This window comes from Biomphalaria glabrata, chromosome 16 (assembly GCF_947242115.1).
Source record: "Biomphalaria glabrata chromosome 16, xgBioGlab47.1, whole genome shotgun sequence".
Taxonomy (NCBI): Eukaryota; Metazoa; Mollusca; class Gastropoda; family Planorbidae; genus Biomphalaria; species Biomphalaria glabrata.
The window spans coordinates 16671218-16685324 of NC_074726.1; the positions used below are offsets into that span (position 1 = coordinate 16671218).

A 14107-nucleotide genomic window follows, 5' to 3' on the forward strand; every position below is an offset into this window, starting at 1 on the left:
TTTATCAATTAGTCGTATTAATTTTTCTTTGTACGCTACTAAGCTCCAGGGAGATGACCATGTGTGAGAATTAGGTCATTCGCTAAAAATTTTAAACTAGAGACTTCTTCAGACTTTAAAACCCAATATTTGTAGAACTACTTGAATAGCTCAGTGGGTAAAACGTCGGTATTCTGTCAAGGAGTTTCGAGGCCTACAGTTCGAATTCAGACTTGAGAAAGTTTTTAAAAAAAAGCATTTCAAGAATCAAAGGAGACCTTATCCCAGATACCCTCTACCCCAAATGGTCCTCAAAAGGAATCATCACGAGTAGGCTACAAGCATGAAAATTGCGATAAACAAAAAAAAACAACAATTAATCAAAATTTTTCCAATCGCACTAATTCATTATTATTAGTCTAGATCTATTAAAATTAATAGCATGATTGATTCCAAATAATTAGTGTTATTTCACTAAATATAAGCTTTTAAAAAGAGACATTTTTTAATATTTTACTTGTTTGTTATTAATATTCATTCTATCTACTTATTATATTGTAATAACTTAAGTGAGGCAACTCAACGAGACATAGACGTTTATTACACGACATCACAGGTACACAAACAACTACTATCTTAGGCACAGTTTCTCCATATTTGCTCTCTACTAGGGCGGAAGTCGTTCTCTTTTCTAATATTGACATCCTTTTCAGTCCAATCTATAACTGTGCGCACCATCAGCACTAGCTTGGATGGCGGTGCGCACGGCAGGGTTATTACATTGCCCCCTTCTTAGAGCTTTTCGTCCCGAGAAGAAACAGTGCAGTAGAGGTTTGACAGTTCAGGTAGAGGTCGATCAGTGGGAACCACAGACGGTAGGGTGCCTGTTGCCCACAAAGCCATCTGCATAGTTTTACGCGGTCGTCGCTTAGCCACTGAACACAAATGGAGGTTGTGTCGAATACTGTAGATTCCAGGGTTGTTGTTCCAAGACGCTGAGTCAGCGAACCTTTTACATGGACGTCTCGTGACACAGTTGTAGGCCTACTGGTAGCCATGGTTTCAAGCACATAGTCTTTCTCAGCTTCATCTGTAAGGTATGCCCATGAAGCATCCTTGTAATGTTCATCTACCACTACATCAGGTTTCGCTGGAAATAATTCACCACCGTTCAAGTCACTCTCGCTGATGTGGTCAGAAGTACAAATTTCTGTTAAGTTCAGATCTTGTAGCTGGGTTTCTTGGCATGGGCACTGTCCCCGCAGGGCGCCGCATATACAGTTCATGTCAATCGCCTGGATGCAGTTGCCAAGCATCGAGTTCTCTCTTATGCCAAAGTCAAATTCGTTGTTTCTGTCTCGGCCATAGTTGGGGCCAGTATTCGCAATTTCACTCAACGACATCCAAGGCAAGGAATCAGAAACGGTCTTGAGGCTTTCAAGGTTCGAGTTCCCGTCAAAGGTACTGACAGATAAACAGAGGTCTTTAAGGTCCACAGCAAAAAGCTTGGACGCAGACCCAACGTTTTGATCTGTTCGGTTCATTGAGGTACTTGTTTCAGATACATTAGGAACAGAATCTTCAGGCACATAGCAGACTTCCATAGTTTATTCATTTGTTTCTTTCGTTTCGTTGAGATCGTCGCAGCAATCGCCGTCAATTTTCTTGCCTTGAAAGTCACCCCCGCCAGACTTGCCCACAACACAGCCACAGACGCGCTCCAATCCCCAGCGCCTCCATCACCACTGTTTGTGCAGCCACAGTCCTGAACAGGCAACTGCTCCTTCCCTAACGAGTTTATTCATCCTTTTGCTTGCTACTCAATTTTATCACTTTGGTCTATTTGGCCTTCTACTTGCGATACACTTTCATCTACCTTGTTCAACATTATGTTCCTACTCATGTTCCCCATCATGATCCTTATCGTGTTCATTTGTTCCTTAAATGCATCCCCACAGTCTTGGATCTTGCCAAAGACATTAACAATCCCAGGCTCAATTTCAAATGTGTAGGTCTCCGGATCTTCTTCTTCATCAATCAGAGCTTGCCGAAGACGAGCCGTGAGCGTTTCTCTGCTACCGACAGGTTTTAAACCTCGGTTTCGAAGCTCTTGTCTTAGCTCTTTAATTAAGAGCTGATGTAATAGCTTCAACGATGCCATAGAGATCGAATCCTACCTTCTCTCGTTGAGTTGCCTATAATCCCACGTCTGACACCAATTGTAATAACTTAAGTGAGGCAACTCAACGAGACATAGACGTTTATTTACAAGACATCACAGGTACACAAACAACTACAATCTTAGGCACAGTTTCTCCATATTGGCTCTCTACTAGGGCGGAAGTCGTTCTCTTTTCTAATGTTGACATCCTTTTCAGTCCAATCTACAACTGTGCGCACCATCAGCACTAGCTTGGATGGCGGTGCGCACGGCAGGGTTATAACAATATTGCTTTGAATTGTAGAAGGATTGGATTGGCCGTACAGCATGATTGGTCTGCCTGATTTAACACTGAAACAAAATGGCGACAGATCTAAAAACAAATATAATATTTCTTGTATTTTTCTAGAGGCTTTTAATTTGAGCAGTTTATTTGATTAAGTTGTTATTCTTGGATAATATTTTTTGTCTTGTATAATATCTGTGTGTGTTCACTTCTGTACAGATATTAAAACTTTTTGTCTTGTATTATATCTGTGTGTGTTCACTTCTGTACAGATATTAAAACTTTTTGTCTTGTAATATATCTGTGTGTGTGTTTACTTCTGTAAAGATATTAAAACCGTATGTCTTGTATTATATCTGTGTGTGTGTTCACTTCTGTACAGATATTAAAACCTTATTTATTGTATTATATCTGTGTGTGTGTGTTCACTTCTGTACAGATAATAAAACTTTGTCTTGTATTGTATTATATCTGTGTGTGTGTTCACTTCTGTACAGATATTAAAACCTTATGTCTTGTATTATATCTGTGTGTGTGTTCACTTCTGTACAGATATTAAAACCTTATGTCTTGTATTATATCTGTGTGTGTGTGTGTTCACTTCTGTACAGATAATAAAACTTTGTCTTGTATTGTATTATATCTGTGTGTGTGTTCACTTCTGTACAGATATTAAAACCTTATGTCTTGTATTATATCTGTGTGTGTGTTCACTTCTGTACAGATATTAAAACCTTATGTCTTGTATTATATCTGTGTGTGTGTGTTCACTTCTGTACAGATAATAAAACTTTGTCTTGTATTGTATTATATCTGTGTGTGTGTTCACTTCTGTACAGATATTAAAACCTTATGTCGCCAGTGAGAACGAGGAGCACCGAGTTCCTAGCACATTAATTCTGATATTTCTTCACAAGTCAAGTGAATTGCTGCCCCACATCACAGGTACTTTTTACTTTGAATTCTCTTTTCAAACACATTCTTATCAATTTTATTTATTTATTAGCCGGATATGACCCCGCGGCCTGCGGGCCTTAGTTAGGATATAACTGATCTACTGGATTGAATATAAATCTATATCGAACATATAGAATGTTCCCTTCACATTTTTTAAAATATTTTGCCTCGAAAATAAAATTAGATTGTGAAAATGGGTTTACCCGTTCAGCCAACGTATTCTTATTAAATATAAAATACTGTGAAAACGGGTTTACCCGATTTGTTAAAAAGGTTTCGCGCTTTAATAGAGATGATTAAGTTCTTTTTGTCTATTTATATGGCCCTCCTGTTGTGGGAAGAACATTAAACATACACCACGGTCTATGTTATTATCTTAGGAACATTTATGCCAATTTATCAAGATTTGTCAAATGGCTTTGATTTTTATTCGAGACATACATAGGCCTACATACATACATACATACATACATACACCTTACTTTCTGCTATATATGTTAGATATTTATGTGATATTTTTTATTAGCTTGCTCTTTCTTGTTTCTTCTCTAGAGACAGTTAATACTCTTGTTGATTGGTTGAAGAAAGTCTTAGAGCAGACAGAAGAGAAGAGAGCTATAAGTCCCAATGCTGCATGTACTTTAAGAGGGCTCGTACAACTTGCTTCTGTTGAAACTTTTCAAGAAAAGGTAAAGATTCTATTCTCTCTAGTAATAACAAAATAATGTGTAGGATTCCTTTCATTAAAACTATAAACTAATTACCGGTAATCTTTTTTTGCATGGTTAAATATTGGACATATATTTCAGGAGTAGGCCTTCTAATTAATTAGTATTTTAAAAAAAGCAAAACTTCATCTTAACCCCTGTTTTAAAACACTATTCGGTTCATCCAATTTAATCCCACTGGCAATTACAGATATAAATTTTCATTTTGTATTATCATAAATAAAAAAGTTATGCCCAATAATCTGTCTACTCATAAATTTACAAAACCTTGAATATTAAGACGTTGGATTGAACTAAAAAAATAACTTGTCGATTCTTAGGTCGCTGATATCTCTAATTGCGAAAGCACAATCCATCTATAATCCGTCATTACTCTGGTAAAAAGAAAACAAGTCACAATCTCTAGATGAAATGTACATATCCTGATTGACTAACACAAGTTAAAGAAAACAAGTCACAATCTCTAGATGAAATGTACATATCCTGATTGACGAACACAAGTTAAAGAAAACAAGTCACAATCTCTAGATGAAATGTACATATCCTGATTGACGAACACAAGTTCAAGAAAACAAGTCACAATCTCTAGATGAAATGTACATATCCTGATTGACGAACACAAGTTCAAGAAAACAAGTCACAATCTCTAGATGAAATGTACATATCCTGATTGACTAACACAAGTTAAAGAAAACAAGTCACAATCTCTAGATGAAATGTACATATCCTGATTGACGAACACAAGTTCAAGAAAACAAGTCACAATCTCTAGATGAAATGTACATATCCTGATTGACGAACACAAGTTAAAGAAAACAAGTCACAATCTCTAGATGAAATGTACATATCCTGATTGACTAACACAAGTTCAAGAAAACAAGTCACAATCTCTAGATGAAATGTACATATCCTGATTGACTAACACAAGTTAAAGAAAACAAGTCACAATCTCTAGATGAAATGTACATATCCTGATTGACTAACACAAGTTAAAGAAAACAAGTCACAATCTCTAGATGAAATGTACATATCCTGATTGACGAACACAAGTTCAAGAAAACAAGTCACAATCTCTAGATGAAATGTACATATCCTGATTGACGAACACAAGTTCAAGAAAACAAGTCACAATCTCTAGATGAAATGTACATATCCTGATTGACTAACACAAGTTAAAGAAAACAAGTCACAATCTCTAGATGAAATGTACATATCCTGATTGACGAACACAAGTTCAAGAAAACAAGTCACAATCTCTAGATGAAATGTACATATCCTGATTGACGAACACAAGTTAAAGAAAACAAGTCACAATCTCTAGATGAAATGTACATATCCTGATTGACTAACACAAGTTCAAGAAAACAAGTCACAATCTCTAGATGAAATGTACATATCCTGATTGACTAACACAAGTTAAAGAAAACAAGTCACAATCTCTAGATGAAATGTACATATCCTGATTGACGAACACAAGTTAAAGAAAACAAGTCACAATCTCTAGATGAAATGTACATATCCTGATTGACGAACACAAGTTAAAGAAAACAAGTCACAATCTCTAGATGAAATGTACATATCCTGATTGACTAACACAAGTTAAAGAAAACAAGTCACAATCTCTAGATGAAATGTACATATCCTGATTGACTAACACAAGTTAAAGAAAACAAGTCACAATCTCTAGATGAAATGTACATATCCTGATTGACGAACACAAGTTCAAGAAAACAAGTCACAATCTCTAGATGAAATGTACATATCCTGATTGACGAACACAAGTTAAAGAAAACAAGTCACAATCTCTAGATGAAATGTACATATCCTGATTGACTAACACAAGTTAAAGAAAACAAGTCACAATCTCTAGATGAAATGTACATATCCTGATTGACGAACACAAGTTCAAGAAAACAAGTCACAATCTCTAGATGAAATGTACATATCCTGATTGACGAACACAAGTTCAAGAAAACAAGTCACAATCTCTAGATGAAATGTACATATCCTGATTGACTAACACAAGTTCAAGAAAACAAGTCACAATCTCTAGATGAAATGTACATATCCTGATTGACTAACACAAGTTAAAGAAAACAAGTCACAATCTCTAGATGAAATGTACATATCCTGATTGACGAAAACAAGTTCAAGAAAACAAACCTAAATCCTCTGTCGAGAAATCCAAAAACAAAACTCAAGTTTCTGAACATTTACACACTAGCTCAAGGTCATTGACGCCCGACAGCATGAACACAAAATCACCCTACTTCGAATAAATAGTTAGTCAGGGGGGAATAGGGTTACATCAATATGTATTTAAGTTATGAATGGATTAAATTGTTACATTCTTAGTTTAAGTACGAATAGATATCACTTAACCAGGATTTTTTCTTGGGAGGGGGAGGGGGAATGGGGCGAGTACAAAAGTTGCCATTTTATTTTAAATCTGAAATGTTTGAGTTATTAAGAGCCAAATAATCGTTCTATAAGCTGTGAAAGAGCAATAACCTTTGTTTAAAAGGATCTCACATTTGTCTGGTTAGAGTCTGTAGAGTATTTGTCTGTAGAGTATTCTTCTATTGACTCGGTGAATGAGGATGGAAACTACATTTTGGTTTTGTAGGTTTCTTCATAAAGGACAGTTCGAAGCGCATATCTGTCGATCATAGACGCATCGTTATAGATTAACCTTACAATGATGTAAAGATTCAGAGTGATGGCAAGGAAACAAAAGTGTAAAAGAGAGGGGGGGATGGATGGAAACATTATAGAAACAAAACAAAACAGCCCAAGATGGAAATCTCAAAATCACTAAAATAGTAGAAGTTGCAATAAAGTCGCCATATTTCTTTGTTTTATCCCAAAAAAACAACAGATCAAAGAAAGCCAGTATATTAAATCTCTTGTAGGGTCCGACTGCTGGGACTGTCACCCTCTAGATGCACGCCTCTACCTGAAACTGTTAGCATCACCCAACTTTATCAGCTTTAACAGTACTGGAGGTACACTAACATATTACTTTGTGTTTAGTTGAGTCTTGTCTACACTTTGCAAGCGGAAGAGTTGTCAGAATAGAAGAAGTGATTGAGTGTTTTAATGCATCTGTTAGAAAATTTGATTAATTTATTTATATAACGTGACCCGACTAAATAGCTATGACAAACATGTGCCCATGATTAAATAGCGCTAATATTTGTTATATCAATTTTTTTTCTTTATTTTAAATTCATTTTACGAAAATACTTTTGATATTGTATAATAAAAATAAGCTAACATTATATAAAACAATTCAATAAAGGCTGAAACGAAAGAATTGCATAAATATCTTATTTAAATTTAGTCCAAAAATGCAGTTTAAAAAACATACACACTCTGGCATGTAATATTACTTTCATACTTGTTAGATTTACTAAAAGGACTTTCACAGACTCATAGTGTTGCCGCGTAAAAAAACAATCCACCAGATCCATACATTAATAACACAGCTGAAAGACGTCTTTTATGTTTGAAGTATTTCTCCATCACTGTATCTAAGAATCATATTCTCACTGTACTCCTGTTCTCACTGTACTCCTGTTCCAAGTGTACAGATGTTCCAAGTGTACAGATGTTCCAAGTGTACAGATGTTCCAAGTGTACAGCTGTTCCAAGTGTACAGATGTTCCAAGTGTACAGATGTTCCAAGTGTACAGCTGTTCCAAGTGTACAGATGTTCCAAGTGTACAGATGTTTCAAGTGTACAGCTGTTCCAAGTGTACAGATGTTCCAAGTGTACAGATGTTCCAAGTGTACAGCTGTTCCAAGTGTACAAATGTTCCAGGTGTACAGATGTTCCAAGTGTATTCCTGTTCCCAGTGTACTCCTGCTCTTATGTTCTAAATGTACACCTGTTCTTTGCGCACTTCAGTTATCAATGTACACTTGTTCTTAGTGCACTTCTAATTGCACTGCTATTTTCAATGTACACCTGTTAACAGGGCACTTCTATGTACGTCTGTTCTCAGGGCACTTCTGTTCTTAGTGTACTTCTGTTCTCCGATGAATTGATTGATCTACTTGTAGACATTGCAGTGATGAATTTCATGACCAGATTGACTAAGGCCTCACCTTCGAAATTGAGTCTCCATAATTAAAAAAAAAAGAATTTAAAGAAATATTCATATTAAACATAAGAAAATAAGGAAAATCAGATTCAATGTTTAAAGACTCTATTTCTTTCTTCACAACTATAACATGCGTTTTGATCTATTCATAGTAAGCTTGACTCGCCTCCACAACAAAAACTCCTGCCCAAGGCAATCAGTTACTAAAATCAAGTACTTATTATATATCATAAATAAATCCGCGCTACCTTGTATTGCCCTACTACGTAATACGTTATTTTGTATAGACCTAAATCCTTTATAACTAGTTATGAAAGTTTCATAGATTCCGAGCTTGCATCTTCTTTTAGCATAAATGTGTATTTATGTATTTATTTTAATTTATATTTGTACCTGATTTGTTGTTTTCTCTTCTGATCCACAGAAAGTAATTGCAGAAGGTAAACTATTTTCAACTAGAAGTGATCCCTAAGAAAATATTTTAAAAAGTCAATGTAATGGAATATTTGCTTATTTCAAGTGAAATGTGACTCACTTTATTGAAACGTGTTTTCTTGCTTATTTCAGCATGACAACAACAATTCAAGACTCAGACACTAATTTGCTTATCATCGGAATCAAAGGCTGTGGGAAAAGTTCTCTTGGAAATTCTATCCTTGGTAGATGTGCTTTTCAAATCAATTGTGACAAAGAAGAAATGAAAGAAACGATTGCTGTTGAAAAGGGCACATTTAATGGAAGAGTACTGGCTGTTGTGGACACGCCCTCCGTGACGGAGACTCTCTCTATTCAAAAACAGTGTCAAACTCTAAGCGATGCATTTAATAGCAACAAAAACGGGTATCATGCCATACTGCTAGTTCTACAGTATGGCTTCAGGTTCGAGTCCCAAGATCTCATAGCTATTGAAGATTTTAAAAGGATATTTGGAGAACATTTTTTGAAAGACTATGGTATTTTAGTTTTCACTTTTGGAGACTACTTTGAACAAGATGTTCTGTATAACGAACAGACATTTGAACAGTGGCTTAGGGAACAAAGCAATCTTAGTGACCTCATCAGGGATTGTAAAAATAGAATCATATTATTTAACAACATGACACACGATGAAACAAAGATGTCTCAACAAAGAATCCAGCTTTTTCAATATATAGATAAAATAAGATTAGCAGACTCTACATTTTCAAAAGAACATTTTTTACGCGCTGAAAAAACTCGAGACAAATTAATTCAGGATGAAACGAAACGAACTATTTTCAAAAGTGTATCAGAAGAAGTCAATTTATTGGAGCAAGATTTGCATTCAGTTACACTGAAAGCTAAAATAGAAGATCAACAATGTCAGCTGCAGATGTTACGAGAAACAGCTACTACACTACAAGAACGAATCAACCAAGAACAAATCAATAACACTTTCAATTATTCCCATTTGTATCATAAGGTTCAGCACGTCATTAGTGAAATAGAAAATCAAAAGAAGTTATTGAAAGGGATTACCTCCAACAGAAGGAAATTAAGCAAAAAGTGTTCCCGTCACTACAATAAATGAAAGATGGATTGTATGGAATATAGCGTGCGCCTTTTACATCGTTTAATGATTTATTAAATGTGTTTTGAGTTCGGATAATTTTACTTGAATGTTTATGACAGAATATCTTAAGCTCACTTAAAGATATCACTCAGGTCTCAGCATTTATCCATTCTATTTTAAGAGACCAACAGTATTTCTAAGTATTTGTTAGTAGAATATGCTAACAAAGAGGACTGGATTCTTTTTTTTTTGTCAAAAAAAAATTATTAAAAAAAAGTTATTTCAGTTTTAAAATCCCTGTTGAACTCTAGACGCCTTCTTACTCTACGCTCACTGTAGGTATCAAACCTTCAGTTCCCTAAACGTAACACTGACATTTTTTAGCCTGTGCTAGTTAGTTTATGACGATTCCAGTTTCTTGCATTTTAAGCGGCCGCCGTAAAGGGAAAAGCCGCTAATAGGTTTGTGCAAAATGTCCGTCTGTCACAATCAGATCTCAAAAACTAGAAGAGAAATGAAAAATATTATTTCACCATGCGATTCGGCTTGAAAAGTTTAGGTGCAACGGCTACAAAGTCAAATATATTTATAAAATGTATTAGAAATGTTCACAACAAATATAAATAATAGTTAAAGGTGTTTTTTCTAGTTAACTAGCTGCTAAAATTAAAAGAAAACATTTATATTTGTTTATAAAGACTAAGAATGCATTTTGTATGTAAATATCACGCACATTTTTTAAAATGGACTTTTTATGCAACGACTTTCGTGCAGTAGCGTGACAAGCATCTGCAAGGCATGGTGCTATCAGTTCCCTCAAATTTTAAAAATAATCAGATTTTTTTTTTGTTTAATGCCCCCATCAGAATAAGAGAGGCTTATTTTGTCGGTCGGTCGGTCTGTACGTCACGTTTAAATAAAAAAAACTCTATAAGCTATTAAAAATCTGATTTACCCTTTAATGTTCCTCCCGTAACATCTCTATAGTTTTAAGTATCTATAATTGATTGTTCTGGATGTTTTTGTGCAAAACTAATCAATGCCAATGAATGCTTAAGGTATCTTAGTGTTAAATATGTTTAAGTGATAATAAGTGTAATAGGATTTGGTAAGTGTTGACTGGTTTTTGGTAAATATAGAATTGTATTGATGGATGTTTTAAATTTTGGTGTTTTAATAACTGTTGATAGAAGAACTTTGTTAAGAGTCGTTGTTAACATTATGTAGAAATTTGTTAAACCTATTCGTTTTTACAAATAATTATAATAATTATTGGTCTCACATCATTTTATTTAACACTGGCATTATCCACTGGCTACAGTAATAGTTTCCAGGCTATATATTGTTTCATATGACTATCCAAACACAGTGGCAACTTCAATATTTATCCCACAGTGATGCAGACCATGTCACGTTGAAGTGGGATGGCCCGATTCACAACTTCCCACCTTACACACATACATACTTTTGGCACCAGAACTCTAGTAGCACTAGTTATAGAATAGAATATTTTAAATTATGACAACTTAACAGATATTTAACTGTATTTATACTGGAAATTAACATTAACATTTTTTAGGTAGTGTTCACTTGAAATAGTAGCAAAGATCTGCATGATGTTTATCACAGTTGAAATGTTTACAAATAGCTGAGTTTGTGAACTAATGAAAACGGGGTATCATAACATTGATCTAGACCACTAAAAAACATTATTTTTTAAAAACATTTTTGAATTTCAAAACAAATTTCATATTGAGACGCGACGTACAAATCAAACCAAGATGTACGACTCTTCATTGCAAAAATAACAAGATAAAAAAAAAACAGTCTGTGTTATCACACAAAAACAGAAGTGACCCCCAGACGATTCCGCCCATGGAGAAGAAATTTTTAAGACGTAAAAATAATTTCGCGACGAAATGATTCTGGATCTGGAAAGCAGAGTAATAGCGACATTTCCAACCCCCTACTAACTACTGGATCTGGCAAGCAGAGTAATAGCGACATTCCCAACCCCCTAATAAATACTGAATCGCCTATTAAAGGGAAAAGCCACTAAAAATGAAGAAAAAACGGCTTTTATGATTTAAGTATTTAAAGATCTAGAATACAAGGAATAATTAAGTCATGGCCTTTTTGGATTTGATAAAAGTGATATAAGAACGAAGTAATAACAGACGTTTTTAATAACATGAACCATTGAGAAATCAGAACACTTTTTCTTAAAGAAAAAACAAGGTTACAAAGAGAGGTTCTGATCACACAAACTCAGAGGCGGTGATATTAAAAAATCATTTGATGCAATTATTTCTTATGACACAATGTCCGAAACAACTTATAGGTAATGAAATATATGTTAGTAAATAGATTTTCATTTAGCGTTTATATGCTATTTATTTTAATAATCCACAACAACTTAGGGCCTATTATTGATCATGAATTGTTTTTTTTTTCTTAAGCAAGAAAATTAAATGTAATATAAGTTAATTTTTTTTTGAGGATTCGAATAAGAGATTGAGCTTTTTCAGTACAATTACATCAATTATAAGACTTCAGTAAGGCCATGAGAGGCGCGATAGCTGAGCGGTAAAGCGCTTGGCTTCCGAACCGGGGGTACCGGGTTCGAATCCTGGTAAAGACTGGGATTTTCAACTTCAGAATCTTTGGGAGCCTCTGAGTCCACCCAGCTCTAATGGGTACCTGACATTAGTTAGGGAAAAGTAAAGGCGCTTGGTCGTTGTGCTGGCTACATAACACCCTCGTTAACCGTAGGCCACAAAAAAACAGATGAACTTTACATCATCTGCCCTATAGACCATAAAGTCTGAAAGGGGAACTAGTTAGGCCAGGTTCACATCTAACTTTGCATTCACTTGCACCTATCCTTTGATCTGCTGGACCGTTGGGGCACTACACAAGATCTGTCAACCTTCTTTCTCCATTCTTATCTCTCATTGGTCTTTGATGTAATTTCATTCGGATGTTCTTTCTGAAAATATTGAAGCCTGCCTGGGTGGACCACTTCGGGGGCCGATTTTGAGTTTGTGTTTCCACACAAACTATCTTTGTAACCTTTTTTTATCTAAATGTGACGAACAGATAGACCAACAGACAAAACGCACAAAAGTAAGCGGCTTTTATCCTGATGGGGGTAGTAAACAAAAAATAAATAAAATCTAATTATTTAAAACGTTTTGAGGGAACTAGTTTAGTAATATATGTACTGCCGCGGCCGTCACGCTACTGCACAAAAGTCGCTGCATAAAAAGTCCATTTAAAAAAAATGTGCATCACATTTACATACAATGTGCATTCTTAGCCTTCAAAAAACAAACATAAATGTTTTCTTTCTTACCAACAAAAACTCAGTGAACTATTATTTATATTCGTTGTGAACATTTCTTGTACATGTTATCACTATATTTGACTAAGTGATACTAAAAATACACAACAAATTATATTTCTCTGTGAACATAATGTCAACATAATCTCCCTTACATTTATGTTTGGTTTAAGAATTGGTGTATTTTTATGGGGAAAAAATCGCTTGCATAACTAGTCTCATAAACTAAACGTTTTGCTTTTAGTCAACCAAAAGTAGCCTCTGCACCTCAACTTTGCAAGCCACAATGCATGGTGAAAAAAAGATTTTTCATTTCTCTTCTAGTTTTGAGATTTGAGTGTGACAGGCGGGCAGACGGATATTTTGCACAAGCCAAGTAGCAGCTTTTTCCCTTACGGGAGCCACTAAAAAAGTGCATTCTTAACAATTATAAGCAAATATTGATAATTATACTTGTCGACTTTCTATCATGAAAGTAAGTCAGAAAAGCGATTCAAATGAATCGTTTAGTGTTAATTTGTTTGTCTTTTTTCACTTGAAAGAAAACTGAGATGAACTACCTATTACCGATAATGAGCCTTCTGGACCTTTTGAAAAGAAATTCTATTTATAGAAATCAATAAATTGAGTTTAAAGAATCATTTGCCGTTGTTTTGACTTGAAAAGAAGCAGAACACGAACATAATGAAACTTATGGACCTTTTGACAAAATAATTAATTTACTATAGTTAATAATATTTAATATAAGTCAGAAGAAGTAGTTCATTGAATAAAATTATTTTTTTTTTAGTTTTTGCGATTAAACGTGAAAAGAGCAAAATGACAGACATACCAAACAAAAACAGAAAATTAGAAAAAAAAAAAAGATTACAAAAAGATTTTCTGTTTTCACACAAACTCAGAGGCGACCCCAAACTGACGATACAGAAAACAAATTCCAAATGACGACAATTAGGGAAAGAAATTCTCTACGTCACACGGCTCTGTTAGACTAAACAAATAATTTTTTTAATACG

At 34.7% G+C, this 14107-nt stretch overlaps 1 protein-coding gene across 4 annotated transcripts in view; it reads left to right on the plus strand.

The window, feature by feature from the left end:
• The window catches only part of LOC106070007 (uncharacterized), a 28497-nt gene extending 14765 nt beyond the window's left edge, over positions 1–13732 (plus strand). For all 4 annotated transcript variants that reach the window (XM_056013887.1, XM_056013888.1, XM_056013889.1 and 1 more), the window contains 5 exons: positions 3266–3371; positions 3936–4072; positions 6990–7116; positions 8642–8657; positions 8785–13732. In XM_056013887.1, the coding sequence (XP_055869862.1) occupies positions 3266–3371; positions 3936–4072; positions 6990–7116; positions 8642–8657; positions 8785–9766 (1368 nt within the window). In that variant the 3' untranslated portion in view covers positions 9767–13732. The remainder of the gene's footprint in view (positions 1–3265; positions 3372–3935; positions 4073–6989; positions 7117–8641; positions 8658–8784) is intronic.
• The last annotated feature ends 375 nt before the right edge of the window (positions 13733–14107 follow it).